Source organism: Numenius arquata, chromosome 2 (assembly GCF_964106895.1).
Source record: "Numenius arquata chromosome 2, bNumArq3.hap1.1, whole genome shotgun sequence".
In the NCBI taxonomy this organism is placed as follows: Eukaryota; Metazoa; Chordata; class Aves; order Charadriiformes; family Scolopacidae; genus Numenius; species Numenius arquata.
Genome location: NC_133577.1, coordinates 66,966,629 through 66,990,793, shown reverse-complemented (window position 1 = coordinate 66,990,793; position 24,165 = coordinate 66,966,629). Strand labels below are relative to the sequence as shown.

Here is a 24,165-nt window from a genome sequence, read left to right as displayed (position 1 = left end):
CACTATCCAGCCAGAAATGTAAAAAGATGGAAAAAAAAAAAAAAAAGAGAGAGAGAAAATGAAAATTAACTGCAGGTAGCAAGATCTGGCAGCCGGCAGGCTTTGGTGCCCGCAGATTAATGGCGATTAGGGAAACCGGCGCTGAGGTACGACTCCGCTGACGGCAGCAGAGGGAAACAGCGGTTAAAGCAACTGTGGCCCTTGCCTGAAGGCTCGTAACCTCCCCAAGCTCCTCTCTACTTCTTCCAGGCTCGGGAAGATACTCTGTCCTAAATACTAAGCGCCGTAAGTGAGGAGAGACGGCCCTTTTTGCCAGATTTGCGGGTTTTCACAATGTTTCGGGCGGCTCTCACGAGGTACTCCAGCCGTTTTTCCCGCCACAGCCCCTGAGGCGATCCCAGGACTACATCTCCCGTCATGCCCGCCTGACGGAGGGAGCCGCCGCCATTTCGGCACCGTTTCGCCCCGGAGCCGTGGGGTCGGGGCGGTGTCGCGTTCCGCGTCCCCTGCTCCCCGCCACCGCCATGAGCCGCCTCAGCGGCGGTTGGGACGGCGCCGGCGAGGAAGTCCAGCTCCTCCTGGACCTGTGAGTGCCGCCCCGACACCCTCCCTCCCCCCGTGCCCACCGGGAAGTGCGGTGGGTTCGGGGCCGGCCGGGCCGGGCGGGTCAGACCCCTCCCCTCTCAGCGGGGCCACCGCCTCGGGTAAACGCAGCGCCACCGAGGCAGCCGGCGGGGCCCTCACCTGGGAGGAGCCCGGAGAAAGGGTTTGGCCAGGGTGACAGGGCAGGGTACAGGGTTGGGCAGGCCTTTGGCCGGGGTGGTAGAGGGGGTGACAGTATTCGGTAGCGGTGGCAGGGTAGGTGACAGAGTTTGATGGTGGTGGCAGGGTAGGTGACAGGGTTTGTTAGTGGTGGCGGGGGAAGGTGACAGGGTTTGGCAGAGTTCAGCAGGAGCTTCAGGAGAGGTGACAGGGTTTGATGGTGGTGGCAGGGCAAGTGACAGGGTTTGGTAGTGGTGGCAGGGGTAGGTGACAGGGTTTGGCAGAGTTCAGCAGGAGCTGCAGGAGCTTCAGGAGAGGTGACAGGGTTTGGTGGAGGTGACAGGGCTTGATGGTGGTGGCAGGGCAAGTGACAGGGTTTGGTAGTGGTGACAGAGGTGGGTGACAGAGTTTGTTAGTGGTGGCAGGGCAGGTGACAGGGTTTGGCAGAGTTCAGCAGGAGCTACAGGGAGAGGTGACGGGGTTTGATGGGGTGACAGGGTAGGTGATGGGGTTTGGCAGAGGTGACAGTTTGGGAGGAGTTACAGGACAGGTGACAGGGTTTGACAGGAGCGACAGGGTTTGGTGGGGTGACAGGGTTTGGCAGGTAGATAACAGGATGATCCCTGACAGGTCTGGATGGTTGAGGATCCCTGGCTTCACCTGGCCCCAGTGAACCCACTGAATGGTGTTTTGCTTTGAGTTTTTCACGTTCCTTTGTGTTTAGAAGGGAATTAGAGACAGCATATGGATAAAATATTTGGTCTGACAGATAAACAAAAAATAGCCATCAAACAATACAATTAGTCTTAGACTTTTATTCTTCTTTTAAAACACTGAAGATAAGATTATAGTTGCCCTGGTGTAGCCAGTAAGTGTTATTGTTTCCTACGAAGTACCATAACAGTGAAAACATATATAATTTAAATGATTAATTGTTTAAACTGCAGATCAGTAATGTACTCTGAGAATATCAACCAGCTTTTTGAAAAGAATGTAATTAATAAATTAATTGCAATAGAATGCAATAAATAAATTAATAAAAAAAAATTTCTCTCCGGCTAAATATAAAAAGCTGTGTCATGAGACAGTTAAACGTAACTGGAAGATTTGGCATGGCTCACATTGATTTGCATATCTGCACTGGGTTTGGAGTATTTTCAAATGTCAATGAGGTAGTCGGCCTAGATTTGCAGGTCTGCATGACTGCATTAGCCACTTAGTAGCTTCAAGAGGAAAAAAATGAATCTGAAGTTTGCATTAAGTTTTTAGATACAACTGGTTTTATGTACTACAGTAGGTAAACAATCTGCCTCCTTCAGGATGAACTGCCAGAAAAGATCGTTTACCCAGTGGCCAAAATGTAGATGTCATATGATAAATATGTATTTAGCACGTAATTACAGTGTGTGCCCTTGTATGACGAAGGACCGCTTGCCCATTCGTATGACTCAATAAGCACCCGTCATAGGAGAGGGAACAGTCACATGGTAGGTGCACTCATAACCCCCCAAAAGATTCAGAAAGTCTGTTTGACTCACCCTAGCCAAAGGGCGGGTGCCGTTTTGCACCGAGGAGGCTTTGGTTCATTTAGGATCTCGGTGAGAAAGGTGTGGGCTGTCAAGGCTAGTTAACTGGTTTATTGTATAAAGAATAGTAATAGTAGAAAATGTGATAGCAGTCTTCTGTCCCTTCTGATGCTGAGGACCCCAGCTATGGCAGCACGAGACAAGCCCCTTCACATTGATTGGCATGCTGCACAGATCCCGTCTGTGGTGAGGTTAACACTCATTGTGGTCTTTAGAGCTTTGATAAGATTTTTTTTAGAAGTAAACAACTATTCTTCATTTATGCGGTTGAGTAAAGGAATGTTACATGTAGATATGCTGTTTAATCTCAGTCCGGCTTGTAATGAGCCAGAGCCATGTACAGGCTTCTCTGTTACAGTCAGTCAGCCAAGTTCAGCCAGCAGTCACTGAGGTTCGGTGGAGGCATTTCATTCTTACACGTCTCCGGAGGAACAAGTTAAAGGTGATCATGGTGTGGGCTCAGGTTACGGATGGTCGCTCATGCTGACACATAGTGGTCACTGCAGCCAAGGCCTGTGATTAAACTGCCCAAATTCTGCTTGAAATCACTGTTTCCTTGTTACAATGTCTTCTGCAGTGACATGCTACAGGTGCCCTTATTACACTGTGCTAACTTTAGAGGTTTTTTTAATGTGCTTCCTGACTGGAAATCTTGTTTTTTTCCTTGGTTAAATCTGTACTATGCTGCAGAATAAAGAGCTTAATATTTTGACTTTTTCAGAGGTTTTAATCAATATGAGTTTAATTTGCTGTGATTTGGTGGCATTCTGGTGCCAGGCAAGGTTCTGTTGCAAAAAAGTTTTCTATAGGGGCTCCAGAGCTGTGGCTGTACGCTAAATCTAATTTGGCTTAAGTCTTGGCTGCTGCTGCCCCCTGCCCTCAGCCACTTGTTTTAGCAATATTATTTCTGTGAGCTCACAGTTTTAGTTATGGGAATTTTCATTCAGGTCAGACGTGGAACAGCTCACTGTGCAACTGTAAATTTCAGAGCCAGCATGAGGAATGCACAGTAAAAAAGTGGCTGGGGAGACGAGGGGGTGGAACTAGCCTTTTCAACCTCTGTGTGGACTTTACATTTGGTTAGAGTGGTGTGTAATAACAGCTGGACTGCTAATAGAAATTAATTGCAAGGATTTTGTCTTGCTAATGGCTTTTCTTTTTTTTGCAAAGCTAAAACAGTACCCATGTATTTTTTATTGTGCATGATTAATCTGTTAAAATGACGTTTAAGATGTACATTACACTACATGCTTATGTTTTGGTGATTAACCTTGGATCTTAGTCCTAGTAATTTCTCCTTACCTGTACTGTAGCACTTGATACTATAAACAGTTTCTACTCTTGATTGATTGCTAATCTTTTTCACACTACTTTATTAGTACTGCTGCAGTGATTTTCTATATTAATATAGCAGTATAATTATTATGCCAGTAAGACTAATACTTGAAACCAAAAATTACACAGCTTCTTAAAAAATGTGTCTAATTTTAGTGTATTGTTTCTTGTCTTACAACAGTCAGGTGATGGATGTCTATTTATGCCAGGCTGCACTTTAATTTTCTTACTTACGCTAACCCTTAGGCTTATTGTTTAACTAGCAGAACTCACAGAACAAACTAAAAACTGAAACAAATCTATTCGTGTGTGGAGTAATCCTTTTAATAAGGTCATTATTTTCAAAATCTCCAAACCTAACAGAAAGTGCATTTATTTGGGTGTTTCTGCCAATTGATGGTATCTTCTGCTTGTCTGCCACTTGTTAGCTTTACGCCATGCTCCAGAAAGCACTCGAAAGGTCACGTGCACAAGAGCATCATACTGAAAAATATTTACTTTGCTCAAGTTATATCTTATATAAAGTAAATATAATATAAATATATATAATTATTATATAATAAATAATTATATATAGTATATTATATAAAGTAAATATAAATATTTATATATAAATATATAAAAATATAAAAAATATTTTTACTTTGCTCAAGTTATATCTTATATTAGCTTCTGCTTCCTGAAGTTATTGTTCCCAAGATGAGAAATGAGGAATTTACACATGCACTCCTAGCTCATGTAGTTTTAAGGCCAGCATATTGAGGTCCACCAAATTAATCTCTGGTTACATAGTTATGCTTGGTTGAAAACTGACAGTGTAGGAGTTGCAGGGCCTGCCAAATAGAGTGGATGCCTGGCAGCGACATCGCTTGCTGGAGTTGGGGAGAGGGTAGCTGGGGCAGATAACAGCTTTAGCTGTCATACTTGTAGGAGGCTGCTGCTACAAATCTCTCAGAGCCCTGGCAGGTGTTTTATGCTGACTTGTTAATGCCCAGATATAAGCTCAGCACCAAGAGAGTTTCCACCATCAAAAATGAGACTCTTAAAGCAACACAAATGAAGTATCAAATTTAAAGGTGTTTTAATTAAGATTGTCACTACATGATAAAGAAGTGTGCTGTGCATGTAAGTTGTCTCGAGTATTTGTAGTTACGTATTGCTTAGGTTTGATTGTCCATGTGTTGTTGATAGATAGCTCCTGTGTAACAGGTATCATTAACAGGTGGCCAGCGTATTGCAGACTGATGCATTACCTGAGCTGTCAGTGTCTGGGAAAACTAAGGTCTTATAAAGGCATCAGAATATTTGCAGATGGGTACATCTGCGTGAAAAAAATTGAGGATGGAAGTACAGCATCAGTTTCAAAACAGCTTCCTTTTATGGTCTTACTATGAATATAAATTATCCAACCCTAAAGAATGCAGGAAGATGTAGCTGTTTTGTTATTTACCATTAAACCTATTTTAGCATCTGTCTTGGGAATCGAAGCAATCTTAAACTTAATTACTCAAATCATGTGCTTTGGTTAGCATTAGTAGCTAACTTCGCATAAATAGCATGAGTTGGTGAAATGCTAGGCTGCAAGCTGTAAACTGGCACCATAGTGACTTAGGCTGAACTCTTTCTTAGTCCAAGAAGAATGGCTAGTAGTTTTGCTTGACTTTGATATATTGTAACTTAGCTAACACAATGAAACTGTATAAGTAATATTAATGAAGACTTAGTAGTATGAATTAGAGTGACCTTTGTGATCAAAGGAAAGGGAGCTATAATTCTTGGAGATGAAGAAAGGGGCCCTTCTACCCAGAGTCAGCAGAAGATGGATGAGATCCAGGTGCAGATGAGACAAAAAGGTTATGAAACTGTAAGAAGGTAAAGGTGTCTGCACCAAAATTCCAATCATTGAAGAGGACATGTAACCATTGAACAATTTGATTGGATAAAAGACATGCGTTTGTTGCATGTCACAGGTGCATGAACAGCTTATGTCATAGCTTGTGAGGCTTTCTTTTTGTGAGACACAGGAAACGAACCGAGGGGGTCCCTCTTTGGGGCACCCAGCTCAAGCTGTATTAAACTGACTGTGACAGAACCTAGGGTCCGAACTCTTCTTTACAGTCGGAGGCTAAGATTGGATCCAGCCACACCTAGGCTCCTTTTTGAGAGGGAGGTTAGAGAGCAAGGGGATCCAACCTGAACTTCACGACTCAGCAGGAGGCTCTTCCTGAAGTCCCAACTTTCAAGTTGGGGTGGGACAAAATCTGTCTGCCAGGTGAATGCATTATACTCTTTACTTACCAATCTTAGTTATTGCTGTGTGTATCTAGATCACATGAAAGTATAGAGACCAACTACAGTAGAGAGAGTTACTGTGCAATTGCAGGAGCTGCTCTGAGCTTACTAGTAGGGTGAGTTGATGGAAAAATGTTGATTCTACAAAAGCAAAATGTTTTGTAGGACAGTAATGTTTTCTTTCAAAATTTTGGATAGGATTTAGAAAAGCAAAGTTGGCCTAGGGAATCTAATCCAGGTAGCTATGATCAATAGATAATACAACCTCCAATTCTAAGAACTCACTCACTTATATGAACTCATGTTAGGTTTTTTAGCAAGAGGGGAGTGGCGAGGAATTACCTTTCCTCCCCCATTTCAACTCCCTCCATTTTAGTTTTGCTGCAGTGTGATCCTTTTTTAAGTCTTGGCATTTCCTAGGTGACAGGGTGTTACCTTTTCAGTTATCTCTGTATGTTGGTTAGCTTCACTCTAGTTTATGTTCCTCATTTACATAGGGACTTTGGTTTTTTGATAATAAAATCTCCTTTCAGAGAGTTGCAGTTCCTTCCTTAAGGACCAACAGTTGTCTTTTAGCATATTAACGACTGGTGATTGTTCTGCAGGTCAGAATGGTTAGAAGTCGTTCATAAATTCTTTCCAGAGTTGCCTCTGGTGTTTCAGTAAGCCTGTGATTGTAATTTAAAGTTGCAGAGCTTGGGACATTAACATTTTATGTATCCTATGATAAATTAAAATGCCTTAGGAATCTTAAAAAACTAGGATTGCATGATTAGTGTCTGTCTGTAGTACTCATTATTGCATAAGTAAATACTCTTCTGTATATTTGACCTTGAAAACCATTATTTCAAGTGTTCCATGTGGGTACTGTTCCACATACATCTGGATAATACTGATCTCTGTTCTATTTTGCTTAAGTAAAGTTCTTAACGTTTTTTCTCAGAAAGCTCTGTTCCATCTGGAGTCTCTTAACAATGTATTCTTACTGAAACGATCCCTTTTTGTTGCATTCACACAGATAATATTCTAGGATTTCAAATCCTGTCTCAAAGAGTCACCCAGCGTTCTGTGATTTTAGTATTTATTTCTGCCTAGTCCTTCCTTTTCAGATGAATACTTAAGCCCTGTCCGTCTTTGAGATTTGTTTGCAATTTCTCATGCAGTAGTATCTCAGAATGGAAACTTTTAAGTCAATTTTAAGTATCTGGCAAAGGGAACAGGGAAACAATTTTGACCATGAATACAAAAGATTTCCAGAGAGCAGGATGTTTATAAGGGATAGAAAGTGCAGTGTATGTTGGCGTTATTGTTAGTTCAAAATCTCTCGCCCAGTGTATATAATAAGAAGACTGTTTCCTTCAGGCTGATAGCAATGTGGTTTAGTGATGCTTTTTGTCAGTGTTAGATTGATGGTAGCAGTGAATGAGGCTACAATTTTTGCATACAGTTGATTGGGGAACACTTGCACAGAAGGATCAGTTGATTGACCCCAAAGGACAACTGAATTGGTGGTAGCATAGAACAGCTGGAGCTGATAAGATTTGAAGGCAGCGTAGCTGGATGCAGAAGATGACATCTTATGGCTTGATTGTTCTACTTCTAATATGTAATGCCTTGTTTTGACTGTACTGTGACTTTTCTTTTTTCAGATGCCTTCAGTGTTTGACAAAGAACCTTTCCAGATATGCTGCAGATATTAAGCCATTGCCACCCAACATAAAGGATAAACTGATTAAATTGATGAGTATGCAAGGGCAAATAACTGATTCAAATATCAGTGAGGTAAGAACCCATTCAAAACCATTCTGTCTGTGACAGTTAATACACAAAGATGAACTAAACTAAAACTGTTTACAGACAGAGACAACAGGTAAATTCAGGCCTGCTAACTCCGTCCCTGTCTTTAGTTTTTTTTCTTAAACTTCATAATGTTAATAGTCCTGTATTAGTAGTAATAAGATTACATTTGTAGTGGCAAGTAAATTAAAAGTGTTCTCCCTTCAGTGATAATTGACTTCTGTGTAATCAGCTGACATACATTATCCCTTTCCAGTATGGGGAAACAAGAGTCTATTGCAAACCAGTCTCTGTTCCTAAATATACTGTTTCAAGAAGCTAGTGCATAATTTACTAATGAAAAGATTTCAGGAACTTGTTAGATTTCTGTTATGTTCTATTGACATTATACGCATGATCTGCATATAATTTATTTAAATCTTGATTCTTTGAAATATGATGATGCTAGAGCTAGAAATTGATAGTTCAAATTCTCTCATCCCTTTTGCTCACTGGTGTGTGTCACAGTTTCAAAATGAAACCAGTTAATGACTTTTCTTTAGCTGTAAATTCAAGGGCACATTTATTTTGGTATCTATCTACTGTTATCTTGTTTAGCCTCAAAGGGAGGCATGAGAATTGAGGAAAGCTAAAGGATGGCCTTGGTGAAACAGAAAATGAATGACTCCCTGTTCATTCCTGCTTTGACCTGTAACTTGGAAGAGGCAAATAGTATCAGTTTCTCAGAGCCACAGTAGTGAGGCCAAGACTAGAGGCAGAATCAGAAGTGTTGTGGAAAACTTATGAACAAAAAATTTTATCTATAATATGGACCTTTTTTTGATTGTGAAAAATAAGTCTTGGAGTAAACATCAGTCTTATTCATTCATCTTACTTGGGAAAATTTGAGTTGACACAATTTCATTTAGGCTATCTTTTCAGTAAGTAATCCTTTCTAAGCATCCTAAGAGATGTATATAATTAAAACCATATGATTTTAAAATCACAAAACCTATAAGGATATCTTTAGTCTGGAAATAAACTAGAGAGTTTAAGTTACAATCTTTTCCTCTGTTTCTTTGGAAAATCTCATCTGTCTTTGTCTGCATTCGGCAGTTGATCAGTGCCTTGTCTTGGAGCCTGTTTTCCATTTGACATTGGTATATTCTGTTCCAGTTCTTTTTCTCATGTATTTTTCCTTTCTCTGTTCCTGCAATTTCCTGCAATTCTGTCCTTAGCTGTCATCACTTTCCTGGGGCATGTTATACCTTAGCTTTCTTGGCTAACAGTTTCCAGGTTTATCTCACTTGCATTTTAAAAAAAAATGCTAGTCACCTCTTAGATTCTGAGTTCATAGTGTTTCTCCATAACATTTCCCTCTTCAGTTTTCCTGTCCTTTCATCTGGCAGGTATTCTTGTTGCTTGACACAGCAAAAATGGCTCATGTTGTTTAGCTCTTCTTACTATTACTTCCTCACATCATGTAAAACGAAAGTATTCTACGTATCACACATTTGCAACATCTCAATTAGTCTTCCATATGGATAAGGATTTTTTTTCTTTGCTATTGCTTCTGTCCTGCCCTTTTCTTTCATAGTCTCCACAGTATTGCAGCTAGATCTATTCTGTTGGAATTTCCCAGACTGTGCTATCTCATTTGCTTTTATGCATGTACTTTCTTTGGTGTTGTTTTAGTGTTTTGCTCAAAGTTAAATTTCTTCCAGTTGAAATTTAGTTAACATGCATTTATGTATAAACTTCTACTGCATCTCTCACCTCCATGTTCTTGCCCAGATTTGTGTTATCGTGTTGTTTTGTTTTTTTCTTTACTCTGCTTTTTGCTTGGAGCAGCCTTCCATTGCATGCATTCTAAACTCTTTATTCCAACTCACTTTTATCATAAAGATCTATAAAGCCATTCAGCATGTGTCCGCAGGATATAGGTCCTTTAATCTGCTGGACTCTGCATCCAAACAATCCTTACTCTATGTAAAAGTCCATCTTCTTTGAGACAGATAAGATTTTAGTACATCCATTCAGTGAATATGAATCTGTGAATAGCAATAGAAAGCAAAACTCGGAAGTAATACCTGAGAGTGTGAAGAACCGTGGGCAATGGAAGCTTAATGCTCTAGCTACTTTAAATAGGCGGTATTCTGATAGTATTGTTGCTTCTCATTTAGACTTCCTTGCATCTAATGGCTCTTTTTCTCATAAGATTTCTCATGTGGCTTCAAAACCAGCAGTTTGCTCACTTTTGTTGTGTCCTAGGCAATTTAGAATTGTGAAAGCAAGCAAACAGTTAGGGAAAGCGTTTTGAATAAATGTTGATAGTCACTTTGGCTTTAGGCAAGTCATCTGTGAGTTTGGCTGGTTTTGTTCCTTAGATATGAATTCAGAAATATAAGTGAAATAAGACCTGAATGTTATCTTGTGAAAACTACTCACAAATGTTGGTGGGTTTGTGGCACAAAGAGACGTATTTGAGGCTTTTAGCATTTGGAGAGGTAAAGCTGTCAAAGCTGTATGAGGTCTGCCATTCATTTTGCAGAGAGGTTGCAGTTACAATCTACTAGAAGCCCTTGCTTTTCTTCAAAAGGCTCATGTGACTTTGTCAGTAAAGATTTTAGCATCTTATATATTTGCAAAACAGAAAAACAGCTTTTCTAATATGTTTATTAAACCTGTTAGAACGGTGAACCTGAGAAAGGAATAGGCCTTTAAAAAGCCTGTCAGCTGTGCCATTGTCTTTGCTTGTGTATGGAAATTTACCCTACGCTTTTATCCTTGTGAGTTAAGGAAGGGAATGACAAACTGAAAGGAGTAGTATAAGGTAATGCAAAAACCTGATCTAACACTCGCCTATTGGTCTGAAGGACAGCTCAGCAAAGGCATAGGTTGTTTGCGTAAGAGAGGGCTATGAACAGTATTTATTAAAAAATAGTGAGAATCCTTGAAAATTAAATTAGAGGTAAGATATGTGTCTATTGCTACTAAAATCTGAGACCTTCGATTGCTTTGGGTCTAAATTTCATAAATGTCCTCTTGGGGAAGATTTCACACAAACTCCGACCTATGGTCTTGTGGGAGAGAAAGAGCCTATTTAATGAGGATTTGGTACTTCCTCATGGTATGATAATGAGATTGCTTGTTTATGAGAAAAGAGTGTGTGTGTAGGTGAGAAAAATACTCTGGGACAAAGTATCTTTCAAATATTGCCCTTATCTGTTCAGTGGATTTAAGTTTTGATCACAGTATATTTTTACACTTCAGATTTCTGCTATCAAAGTTGTACTAGTAACTTGGGAGGTATTATCCTTGGTAAACATAGAATCATAGAATTGTCTAGGTTGGAAGGGACCTTTCAGATCATATCTGTGCTGGCAAAAGCACAAGTGCTAGCAACTGTACCATCAAAATAGTACTTCCACTGTTAAAATAGTAATGTTAATGTGCTCCTACTCCAGATGTGATCACAGAAACTAAACGTCCATGCGAAAGGAAATGAACTGTTGCAACAAATATACCATATTTTCTTTAAGAGTTTTTAGTTCTTAGGACTGGTAACCCCATGCTCTAGTGAATATTTTTTAAAAGTTCTATGTGATGTCTAAGATTACAAGTATTTTAGATAAAAATATGCATGTTCTAAGACATAGAGGCATTTGACTGAAATGGTAGGTTTTCGTTACAGGTATTGCACCCTGCTGTAGAGTCTCTAGACCTCCGAGACTGTGATATTTCAGATAATGCATTATTGCAGCTTTATAACTGCAAGCAATTGAAAAAAATCAACTTAAATTCTTGCAAAGAAAACAGATTGGGAATCACTTCAGAAGGTATGTTATCTGCGCACAGATAACTGGGATCTTATTTCTGGTTTATTTTTCTTGTTAGATAGGAGTAAATTGCAAAAAAATATCTAGGGTAAATATTGCTTAAAAAATCCCTGATGCCACACCAATACTAATTAAAAGTTACCTCAGTGGTGTAAATTAGAGGCCTAGAGCACTGATTATCTTATGAAAGAGAGCTATCAGGTTACTCTCATGCTAGGTTTCTGGGAAAACTATGCTACATTTGGTTGCATTTTCCACTTCATCTTAATTATTCCTTGCTTAGAACTTGTTTCAGAGCCTTACCAGTACCACTGGAGTTGGAGTTTCAGGCTTGTGGTTTCCTAAATTACTTTTCCCCCTTTTAAGTTAAGTATGTTTGGTATTAAATGAGCCTATAGCATCTTCTCTGACTTAAAAGACTTGACATGCTTTAGGACTTTAGGATTTCAGGTGTTAATTTTAACCTCCAGTTTCAAGTTGTATCAGGAGCTATTAGCTTAAAAGAAGTAAGTTTGCTGAGTTTTATTTCCCACAAGTTTTGTCTTTCCATTACACTTACTCCTTTGCTTCATCATCAACTCCCTCTTATTGAAAATAGAGGCAAAATATTAGTTTATTATTGAGCTAACATGTGCCATACTTTAGATCAATCTTGGTTTTTATTTTCTTACCACTGCACAGTGATAGACTTATCTTTTTACTTAAGTAATTGGTTAAACTTTTTAAAAATTATTTTTATTTATTTTCATTGTCACCTCATTTTTATACCTTTTGACCTCAAAGACATAGTTTGCGATGGTTTTCCCCCTCTGCCTTCATATCTCCACTGATTTTTAGTATGGTTCTTAAGGTACCAGTTAAACCTAAAGCTCTTTATGTATACTTTTTGTCTGTTTGGATAGATGTTCCTGATTACTTTGCAATTAAAACTGGGAAATCTAGTTCTTTATTGGCAAGTTGATAGTTTATTGGTAGTTCCCCCTGCAGTATGGAAGAGAATTCAGCATTTAGAATTTTTTATCAACTCAAGCATTGTTCATTGTCATTTTCTTTTTCTCATCCTTGAATTAAAAGAAACCAACCACAAAATTATTTCCTCGTATAGAGTCTTGCTGATATGGCATGAGATGGAAGTTGAACAGCCAATGACCGGAGGACAGCATATTGGATTCAGCGTGACAGTTATGTTAAAAAATGAATAATTCTTTAAATTGCTCTGTTTCTTTGACAGGTGTCATAGCACTGGCCTTATCCTGTCCTTACTTGCGTGAAGCGTCTTTCAAAAGGTGCTGCGATATAACTGACAGCGGAGTTCTTGCTCTTGCACTCAACTGCCAGTTCCTACAAATAGTGAACTTGGGCAGCTGTTCTGGCATCATGGATGCATCTCTCCAGGCACTAGGAGAAAACTGCAAATTTCTTCACAGCGTGGACTTTTCATCTACTCAGGTAACTATGGTGGCAATTGGCAATTGACTTTTGTTTGTTTATTTTTTATGATTGTCATGATAAAATTGAAAGGGGATCTCTTTAGCTCTACTCTTGATGAGATTTAGGACCACAGTTCACTTCCAATTTCCTCTTCTCAAGGAAAAGGAAAGATCTATTTTGCATCTTGGTAACCAGAAAAATACACGTTTTGGTATTACAGCATGTATGGTGGACCAAAGATAACCTTTTATTAGAATCTACCTAATACTGGAGATTTTTTTTCAGTATCTTTATTTAGTGCAAACATTTTCTTCAAGTTGTAAAGTAATCCAAAATACTTCATTTAAAGAAAGTAGAATCTTGGACAGATTGTTGGCTGCTTTCAGTTAGGACAAACTGACCTGAATAATAACAATACAGGATGCCAAACAATGTAAGCCCCTAGTAGAAGTAGACACTCCATAACTAGTTCAAGAGTGACTGTGCTTTCTCAATAGCTTGTCAGAGTTATGTTATGGAGTCAACACAGAAAGAATGACATTTAAAATGTCAGAAAGGGCAGGTACGAGGATTTAACAAGTGTTTAGCATGAGAAGAGGGAAATCAGCTGCAACATCAGTACTGTAACATACTTCATAATTACACTAAGATAATGAAGTGAGGGAAAGGATTTTTTGCGGCAAGCGTAGCGTTCAGTTGACTATGATGGTGATGAGTCATTGTGTTGAATGCAAGTCAAGCACAGAGCATTCGTAATGAAGTGCCAGATCTGGAAAACACATAGCAGGCTCTTGTTTTAGATGCTCTTCTTCTCTTTTCAGGTTTTCCGGAAGTAGGGCATCAAAAGTAATTTAATATTTTCTTTGGTAATTTTTAGTATTATCATTTAACTATTTTTTCAAACTTATTTCATTACTTTTTTTGTTGCCTTGCTTCTTTCTTCCGTTATGCAAAATAGCTAAGTCTCCCTGTATATGTTTTAAATGAGATGAAAGCTTCTTGAGTAACTAAACATTTCCACAGTTTTTTTCCTTTCTGATAATCTCATGGTGGTAATACACTAGAATTCTGAATTCCCTTTGACTAAAAATAAATAGAAACGTGTATAAACGAAATAAGTTTAAGATGAAGCAGAGAAACTATGGATTGCTCATGCCTGTAGAGATTGCAAGGCCTAACCATAGTCTTGTGAAGGCATAGTAAAACTATCAAGTAGGGCTGGCAAAGCTGTGTGTAAGAGTAAAACAGTGAGAATGTTGGAAATAAATGAACAGGCAAAGAAGGACACAGCTCACTTGCGGGAACAAGGAAGCAGATGTGAGCTAAATTACAAAGGGGCCAAATGCCTCAAGGTGATGTAGCCATTTTAAAAATAGGCTCATCTGGTGACCGCAAAGATGAAGTACAGTAAGTACAAGGTATAGAAGTGGTGTAAAATAACAAGAGATGGGGCAGGTGAGGCAAGGGAAGGATTGAACTACGAAGGAGATGTAGCTCTGTGTCCCCTGTATGCCCACAGAGAGTGTGAGTGGAAGCTTGGCCTAAAGAACTCTGCTACACTGGCCCAGGACCACTTAAGAAATCTATTTATGTTTACTTATCGGTATGTTTATGTTACCATTCTGAGGAGGTATGTTTCATACATCAACCCTGTACTTACTGCTCTGCTTCTAGTGTACCCTAAGTTCCAGCAGTGTTAATGGGTAGAAATACAGGTTAAAGAGTCCAAATCCCTGCAGTAATTAAATGGTACATTTCCTCACTAATGTTCATTGACTCAGTGTATGGCAAATAATTGTGGGAAGAATCTTGCCTGAAAGGCCTGTGTGAGCTGCAGCAGTTTTCCGTGTACGGTGTGGGTCAGTTTAGTTCTCCGCAAAATGTGTTGGGAAAAGCAGGAGTGTTGTGGGTTAGCCGTTTTATCTCTCCAGACTCTTCTCATGTAGAACAGAGCTGGGTTGCCGGTGTACTTAACCGCTGGTACTGGGCTATGTAAGCCTTTGCTAGACATTCGTACAGAGTTTGGTGACAACTGGTCTGTACCAAGAAGCTGATACATTTGTGGCGTGGTAGTAACTGCAGGTGGTTTATCTCCAGTATATATGCCCCAGTATCCCCAATGTATCCCTTGAAGAGGATGTGCAGATGTAGCACATATAGATAATCCACATAGATATTCTATGGAGTAGGAAACAATACTGCAACACTGTAGTAATAGTGTAACAATAGTTCCTGTGAGCTCAGACAGGGAAGCGACCGGACTTTGTTTTAATACCAGACTGGTTTCATGCTCTCACACTGTCATAACCATATACTCACAAGCATCAAAACAGTGGCATTCAGATGGTCTCTCCAGTGTTCAGGCACCAACCAGGCAGTCTGCTCCAGGTTTGTGTTGATGACATGGAGGATAAGGGACACAGGCTGTCAAATCTTCATCACTTTACTGGGGTTGCTCGTAGGTTGTTGACCATGCACTGGTTTTGGATATGCCATTTTATACCCTTTAGGAACTGATAGTAATTACTCTCTCCATTCTGTCCCACCTATGGGAGTTATTAGAATTTATTCATTTACAGCCCTTTTCCTCCTGGTTTGGGTGTCTTCAGGAGCTAAATTTGCTGTCATCTTGATGACCTGCTAAGCGAGGCACTCACAATACCTGCCGTTCTTAGAGGACTTTATGTGCCTCCGTCCAGGGATGTTCCTGTCTGTTCGCACTGATCTGACTCTTTCTGTTACAGTTCTGTACAGTAGATTTGCAGTAGAGGGCCAGAAGGCAATAACACAATTTGTACAACGGGAATAATAAGATCTTTAAATAGAAATGGAGCTTGTAGTCTCTGGATTCTAGCTGTCAAATTTGGCTGAGCCTTACTGTGTATATTTGCTGACAACTATTTCTGCCATCTAATATAAGCTCTGTGAAAAAAACTGTGTGACAGATCTGATATCCAATCCAGCTTTTGAACTGGGGAGGAAGCTTAATGAATTTGGTTCCCAGAAGAAAATGAATAAATTGGCCTTTATTGCCTTTTTGGGGAAAGGAGTGTCTTTTGTCTCTCTCCTCTCTTGCAGACAATCATTGCTTCGTGGCTGTCTGTAGCCAATCACTTTGATAAACCTTTTAGTGTGAGTGTATGCCGACTGCTGTAAGGCTGTTTGTTTGAGGGATTTTTGTCTTACGTAACTGGTTTGCTTCAAGATAGATATAAGCAAGACGAGATAAAAAACTGCTATGATTACTCTTTTTCTTTCTTTCTTTTTTTTTTCCCCAACCCAAGAAGCTTCCTTCAGGAACATCTCCAGCAGTCCTGAAAACAGCAGAAAAAGTGGTATAGGTAGAGCACAAGTGCTTCAAACCTTATAAATTAAAAGTGCCATGCTTGCCTATAATAGTGTACCCACTGTTAAGTGAGACAAGGAAGCCGCAGAAAAAGCAGCTACAAGAGTTGGAAACATCCCAGTAGAAAACTAGGCTGGATCACATGACAGTAAAATGCAACAGTGTTTAACAGACTGAAAACAACAGACTTTGATAACTTTCTCTACAAACTTACTTGGGAAGAAAATACTGTAGTGTTAAGTGTATTCAGTGACTGCAGAGAGTGAATAAATTAATCCCACCTGCCCCCCAAATAGCTGTGTTTGAAGAAAAATGAGCTTTAATCCATTGTGTTAATAACAGCGTGTTTTTTTCTCTAGGTAACAGATGATGGCGTTGTAGCACTAGTGAGTGGAACATGTTCAAAGAATTTAAAGGTAACTTAACCTAATACCAAAGAAATGAACAAATGCAAATACCTGCATTTTTTACTTCTGAGGGGTGTTTTTTATTGACTGACTTTTGCCTTCATTTGTGTACACACTTGCTTTGATTTTGGTTATGAATTGGGTATTTTCTGTCACTTCACTGTAGCAGTGCCCCAGATCAGCCTTTTGAGAACCTCAGTCTTTTCAAAATGAGTTTTCTTTTGTTCAATGTAGTATGCTTATTTTAACCCATGTTGTTTTAGAGAGCTGTATACTAAATGCAAATGCTTGCTTAACTTTTTCCCTTGATTTCTTTGGAGTTATTTCTTGATTCTGTTGAACACTGAGGTAAAATTTGTAATGTGGATAATTTCATGGATTTAAGAAATCAGTTAGCATCTCTGCATAGGTAAATCTCTAACTCATGAAAGCAGCTGTGAAAATGAACTTGTCTTTGCATAAAGGTTCTCTAGGCACTGAAACAGCATTAAGTGATGGAGAAGAGGCATCCCATACCTCTTACCATAAATGATCGTCTACTTTTCTATGTAGTACATTTCTTACCTGTGCGTGTGATTTTGCTTTTGTACAGGCTGGTTCTGAATCCAAGCTATTCATCTAGAAACTAAGATGGGAAATAAATCATACTTTTGCCAGGTTATGGTGTTTAATAAAAAAAACAACCCTAAACAAAATACCAAATCTGGGTCAACTGACAGTATTAATAGCCTGGAAAAAATAGAACTGTTACTGTTTTATTTGGAGGGCAAACAGTTAGATCTGGCTTTGTTTTTTTTCCAGCTGATTTTGTCTATTTTGGACAATCTTTTTAGTCTTGATAAGTCTTGTGGTACAAGATGAAATTATTATTCAGATCATAGCAATGAGATACTTTTTTTTATATACTAGAAGTGACTTAAAAATATCCTTGTCTTTTAGCTGGTTGTGCCTTTAGCTGTAGCAAAACATTGATTCCAGATTTTCTGAACAACCCTGAGACTATGCAGATAGTCTTTATAAGACACCTCTCATATCCAGCCTACAAATGTAAAGCAATGTGTGTCACTGTGATTTGGATAGGTCATTTGGACTAGGTCACTCTCAAAAGTCTTCAGTACATATGTCTTGAAACACAAGATGTAATAAGTAAATATTGTAGTAAGTTTTCATAAAGTTTTACAATAAGTTTTGCTTTTGCTATTGAGTGGTGTGGGGTTCTGTGAAGTTCCCAGAGGGTTCCTAGAGGGTTTTGAACTGTTTTCCAGCAATGTTGGTATAATTACTCCATCAGTTTTTCCTTCCTTCTTCTGTATTACTATTGTCCACAGTTCACAGAGAATTATATTCTTATGTGTAAGCCCTTTTCCTTCAAACTATAGAAACACAGTTCCATTTATTTTTTAATAAAAAATTCCAGCTTACAAAATGTGGCCTTTGGTGTTTCCTGGTCACATTGCTATAGTTCCTATTTCTTTGAAAGTGCTCAGGCTTTCTTTTGTGTGTGCTGCAGATGGATGCCTGTGAAAGCTCTACTAGATCAGGAAGAAAAAGTTAGGTAGCTTACATAAGACCTGCCTCGTCTGTAGGTGTTAAAGAAAGCAATGTTGAGGTGGTGAGCTTTGCTTTCAGAAGAACTAATGGGAAATTTCAGTCATGCCACACTGAATAGTAGTATGGATTTTGCTTGTTCATTTTCCTGTTCTTAATACTTGTTTCCACTTTCTTAAAAACCATGTCTTTAAGTGCTTTTGCATTTGATTTTTGTGGGGTGGGTTTTTTTGGGGTGGGAGGGGGTGGTCTGTGCGGTTTTATTAAGGCAAAATTTAATGTTTTTGTGTGGAATAACAATTTTAAAAACAGAAGTTGTGTTCTATCAGTATAAACAGCTAGAACAGTTTCTGTCTCTTGGTTTACAAGCAGTAAGAAAAATAAATTTAGTAGAGAATATGGGATCGTTTGCTACAGTCTCTTCTTCAGTGTAACTCTCTTCCTTGTCTGTATCACAATCCTCATATTTCTTGTTTCATATCATCAAAGGGCAGGTTTATAGACAGTGATCTAATGTCAGGTACATGGTGAAAAAAGAAGGGTCTTAAAATTCTTAAACTGTGGTAACTAGCAGGCAGATTTATAAATCTTTTTACTTCATTCAAAGGCATTCAGATTCCACATTTCGCTTATTAAAATGAACTAAAAATTATACATATATTGGCTTTTGTATATCTTGCTTCTCTGATACAGTTCTTGTTTTCTGTGTCATTCTGTACAAAGTTGCATCTATTAGAGAAGGTCCCTTTCATTTCTGTGCTTTTTCAAGATCCTTGGAGTTTATCATTGGAAAGACACTCTTTTACAATAAAACAACAGGGTTTTTTTATTTTTACCCCATAATCCCCAAATTATATTTTCCCAAATCCTGTTTTCATTAGATTTGATAGTCTCTTTTCTGCATTTCTTCTTGTATGTTATATTTATTGATGTGTAAGGCAGTTTAGAGGCCAAAAAAAGCCTTGGTAATAATCTGTTAATTTATTCTGAATGTATTCTTTCTCTAGCACATACTACAGGTGCTAGTTACACAACTCCAGAGAAATGAAGAACAGAGCAGGTTTTAGTCTAGTCCTGGAAGAAGTTCTTAGACTTCTTTTAGGAACTAGATAGATAAATAGATATTAGGAACTTCAGCAGAGGCTCGAATCCTGCCTGTTTTGGGAAACCCCAGAATTCAGTTTGGGTTCTGTTCTCCTGGACAACAAATTGCTACGAGAATGTGTGTCATAGGAAAACTGATGGGACTCAAACACCACAGAACCTCATTGAAGAGTTTTCTCAGATGTCTTGAATGATACATGTGTTTTGAGAAAACTCAGGTTTATGTTTTTAGTTTTGACTTTTCATAGAAAAGCTGTCTTATTTTTCCTGAGGGTATTTTCCTGGTCTGTACAGGTCCACATATGGGGTAAACGTATGGAGGAGTAGTAGGTCATAATTTATTCTGGGTGGAGATCTCTGAAAATGGTTGGAAAGCTCAGCCTCCAAAACTATGGGTGCTCTGACAGGCTTTTGTTATTACTATTTTCGTATCAGGAGATCCACATGGAACGCTGTGTGAATCTGACCGATGTTGCTGTGGAAGCGGTCCTTACTTCTTGTCCGAAGATACACATTTTTCTGTTCCACGGATGCCCATTGGTGACAGGTAGGTCAAATCATGCAGAGAGTAAGGAAGACTAATTACTTCCTGATAGTATCTTCATGCTTTCTGGAAGAGCACACTATACATTGTAAATAATCCCAAACAAATAATAACTTAATAGATAAAATAATTTTCAAAGCAGGGTGAGAGTTTTGCTTTGAAATATGGCAACCTTCAGAGAGGGGGGGTTTTGTTGTTTTGGAGTTTGGAATTTTTTTTCTTTCCTTTTTTTTTTTTTTTTTTCCCCTTCCACATGCTGATGAAGTCCCAAAGTTGATGATAAGACTTCAGAAAAATATGTTAGCTTCTTAAACCCCTGCTCTATTCCAGAAATTTGGAACAGCATCCATTCAAGAAACAGTGGAATGGAGTAGGACTGGTCAGCCTGAAAAAACCCCCAAACTTAAGAGAGGTTGTGATCTATCTTGGGTTTTTTAAGTTCAGTTGGTTGGTGGTGCTTTACAGTTACATGATTGGAGAAAGAACCAAGTGGTTTTGAATTAATACAGGTATATCTGAAATATGATACTGTAATAGCAAAATAAGCATAAACGCAGATACGTAATTGAATTGTTTTGCTGTTTACCTAGTTCCTAAACACCGCCTATATATATTCTGACTGAATAACTAGAAATTCCTTGGTTGTTTTGCAGATCGTTGCCGAGATGCCTTAGAGCAGCTGGTCATATCAAACAAAATCAAACAAGTAACATGGACTGTTTACTGATTGTTTATCGTGTACATGTGAGTGTAAAGTTTACAGATGGGAGAGCTCCTTCAGAAAACAAGCTCCTTGGAGAAATAGCTGGTGACTTCTGTACCACCAGATTGCTTCCCTCCTTGTTCCCACCAGAGGTCTCCGTCGCCATTCCAGTCCTTGCCTGTGAGTCGGGGCTTCCCCATTGTCTCTGCTTAGAACCCTGTCTGTCTTTGCATCGCTGATCGTACTTCACTAAGAGGAAAGTTAAACTATAACTAATATTACACTGTCATCTCTCAGCCTCCTCTTGGAGTATCAAATTTGGCAACTACTTACCATTTCTTAGCATCTTGGCTACGTATACAAAGGCAATTTAAGTAAGTCCCTGTTCTGAGTTTGTAGTCTGAGAGGGTAGTTGCAACTAAAAGTACCAAGCCCAAACATAGTGTTAACACTTATGCAGAAGTGTCTGAAAAGCTGGGAATTTAATCTGACAAAAGTCAGCAGGCAGAACCGGTGAATGGAGGTGGCATTAACAGCAATGCAAATGTATTTTAAGTACTAACAGTCTCCTTTCACCATGTACTTTTGCTACATCCAGAGGCAAAAACATAGGTACTTTTCTTTTGATGTTACTGATGCTGCAGGTTTCTGGTTTTATTTACCTTCAAATGCCTGCTGGATTTTTACACATTCAGAAGTACAGTCTGTGAATATGTAAACATAAAATTGTTTTGAAGTTATTGTGACTTAACAAATTTCAGAATAGTAGTTATGACCAATAAAAGAAGCTTGTATATGGGAAAATGCTTATTTGCTCTGGCTTTTGCCCGTATTCCTGCATGAAGATCCTTTTAGTGAACAAAACATTGGTCCTCATAAGCATAGCTGTGAGTGAAATAGGACCAAATTTAATATTTGAGTACATGAATCTCAGGATGGTGGAGTTCAGAAAAGTACGTGTTCTGCTCTATGCAATTTATAATATCTCCAGTGGCCTCCCAGAAGCTGAAAATATAACCATTTATATATTGTTCAGTTGCGGTCATATTGAAAAAAATATTTAGAAGTGTAGAATGAGTTTATTACATGATGGAGCAGTGGTCTCATTACAGTTATGTCATGTTCACTGGCTTTGTTGAAATAGCATGACTTCTAGTAAGACTTTTACAAATTCTACATTAAACTTTTAGAAACGCTAGCAATTTTAGCATTCTACAGGGCAGGTAGCATGCTATGTTGATAATCTGCATCTGGAAGTAGCAGAGTTTGGCCAAGGAGGTCTTACATGGATCTGATGACACCTAGAAACCCATGAGTTTAGGCAGCCATGAGGAATATGTTTACTTCATAATTTAACACTTGTCATAGCCACGTGTGTTTTAAGCGTCATAGAAATAAAAGAGTCTTCTACTAATTTATTTAAAGTTCAGGTCAAATTGCATGGAAGATGATAATATAATATGTTGCATCCAGTAATATTAAGGGATATTATGATGTCTGACAATAATGTCTCTTCTTCTGTTGATTATGTAGCTTATGGAAGAGCAATTCCATTTAGAAAACTTGTTCAAGTGTAACTGAAAGCATAATTTTCAAACTTCAGTGCCTAAATCGCTGATTCTTGTTGCATGCAGTACCATGGCTCAGCCCTGTAATGATGTGTTCCTATAGTACCTATAGGTATAACTGCACCCGTGCGAACCGTTCCTGCAAACGGAAGTCGGCTTTGCTACATTAGCAAGTAGCATTTGAAAGCTTGGAAATTGCAGCAAATCAATCTTAGACCAGATAGAGGTCTAAGAACCTAAATATATACTTAGGTCCGTGTTTTAGTCAACCAGATTTTATTCCCTTTTTTGGCTAGAGAGTAGTTTACTGTTTTGCCATGTGGAATACCTGGTATCAGTCGGGGCTCATCATTCCTTTGAACTCTTGGACATTTGTTTTGCACTGTTTCTCATACTGGTGTATCTAGCTGATTAGGCAGCAGCACTTACACGCTCAGGAATCATGTCAAATAAGTAAAGCATAAGGATGAGGCTGCCAGCCCTGGTTTAGGAAGGGTGCCACAAAAAGAGTAAGTAGAATTGTAAGCTAACTCAGGTGGGAAGGGGCCTCGGGTGGTTTCTAGTCTAACTTCCTGCCCAAAGCAGGACCAGCTCAGAGCAGCTTAGTCAGGGCTTTATCCAAACAAGTCTTGAAAAACTGAAGATGACAGAGCCTTGACAGCTTTTTGAGGCAACTTGTTTCACTGCTTGACTGTATTAATGGTGGAAAAAATTTTCCTTCTATCCTGTTTGACCCTATTTTGTTTCAACTTACGCCCTTTCTCGCTGGAAGAGCTTGGCTGTCATCCTGACAATCTCCTCATAGGTATGGGCACGTTGCTCTCAGACCCGTTAAGCCTTCTCTTCTCCAAGCTGAACAAGCCCAGTTCCCTCAGTCTGTTATTGTAAGACATGTTACTGTAACATAGTGTGGTGATGGTTGCCAGACTATCATCCCAAGTGCTACATGCAGAAAGGAAATTATAAATGGACATAACGTAAAGCAGCTAAAGGTGGAAGATCACCGAAGTCTGTAACAGTGAAACGCTTAAAAAAAAAAATCTATCTGTGGGACAGTGCTACTGCTAACCTCACTGGAAAAGTTGTCCTTTTTCCTCTTGGTAATGTAACATTGAATTTGTCATCTTGAAGGCAAATGCAGCTTACACTGTGTCCTTAAACGTGCATGTAGATTTACCGTATTCTCCTGTAGCCTCTTCTGAATGTGTAACTTAGTGGTATATCCTCACCTTGTGCTTAAAAATCTGTACAACACTGCAATGAATTAACACTGTATTTTTAGGTTTGAAAATTTAATGCAAGTCACATTAAGTCATTCCCTGCCAGAGCTTGACTCAGCTCTCTTATGGATTTGTTACTAGCCTAACTCCACTGGAATATTTTTTGACTCGGGTTAAGTCGCAGTCATTTTTCAAAAAAGTTTACAAGCGTTGGGTGAAGTGGGAGAAGAACATCATGTATGCACTTACTGCTTCATATTCTGTATTGTTTGGATATCGTTATTGTTGTAAATTGTTGGGTGAGCACTGCAGAATATTCACATACTGTTCTGAAGATTAAAGTTTGTAAGACTTCCATTGAGATAGTTCTGAAAACTTGTTAAATGACCTTGTACATCTGAATGTGCTCCTCCTACACCTCCTGTTTCGTAAACACCATGATTTTCTGAGTACCACGTGCTTTTTCACATTTATACTACATCACCCGGTACTTGGATAGTTTTAAGTGCATTGTTTTCCATTCTGTAATTAGTTCCCCATTACTGCCTGTTGAGCAGTTAACTGCTAAAGGTGGCAGTTCCTGCACGACTGTTCTGAAAATGGTTTCTTGTTCAAATGGCTGCATTTACAGCCTCTCACCTGTGGATCCAGTTTTCTTTTTCTTTTTTTTTTTTTTTTTTCTCTGCAGAGGGTTCTTCCTTGAC

At 38.9% G+C, this 24,165-nt stretch overlaps 1 protein-coding gene across 1 annotated transcript; it reads left to right on the top strand.

Moving 5' to 3' along the window:
• Positions 1-405: 405 nt before the first annotated feature.
• On the top strand, positions 406-23,817 carry AMN1 (antagonist of mitotic exit network 1 homolog). The gene is made up of 7 exons (XM_074168912.1): positions 406-586; positions 7,625-7,757; positions 11,446-11,590; positions 12,822-13,039; positions 16,727-16,783; positions 19,862-19,973; positions 20,624-23,817. Exons 1-7 carry the CDS (start codon positions 525-527, stop codon positions 20,695-20,697), a joined length of 801 nt encoding a protein of 266 aa, XP_074025013.1. The 5' UTR covers positions 406-524; the 3' UTR covers positions 20,698-23,817.
• Positions 23,818-24,165: the final 348 nt, after the last annotated feature.

Coding starts and splice junctions, on each gene's coding strand:
- AMN1 (XM_074168912.1), top strand. CDS start 525: ATGAGCCGCCTCAGCGGCGGTTGGGACGGCGCCGGCGAGGAAGTCCAG. Junction 587..7,624: donor GTCCAGCTCCTCCTGGACCT/GTGAGTGCCGCC, acceptor TTCTTTTTTCAG/ATGCCTTCAGTGTTTGACAA. Junction 13,040..16,726: donor TGGACTTTTCATCTACTCAG/GTAACTATGGTG, acceptor TTTTTTCTCTAG/GTAACAGATGATGGCGTTGT.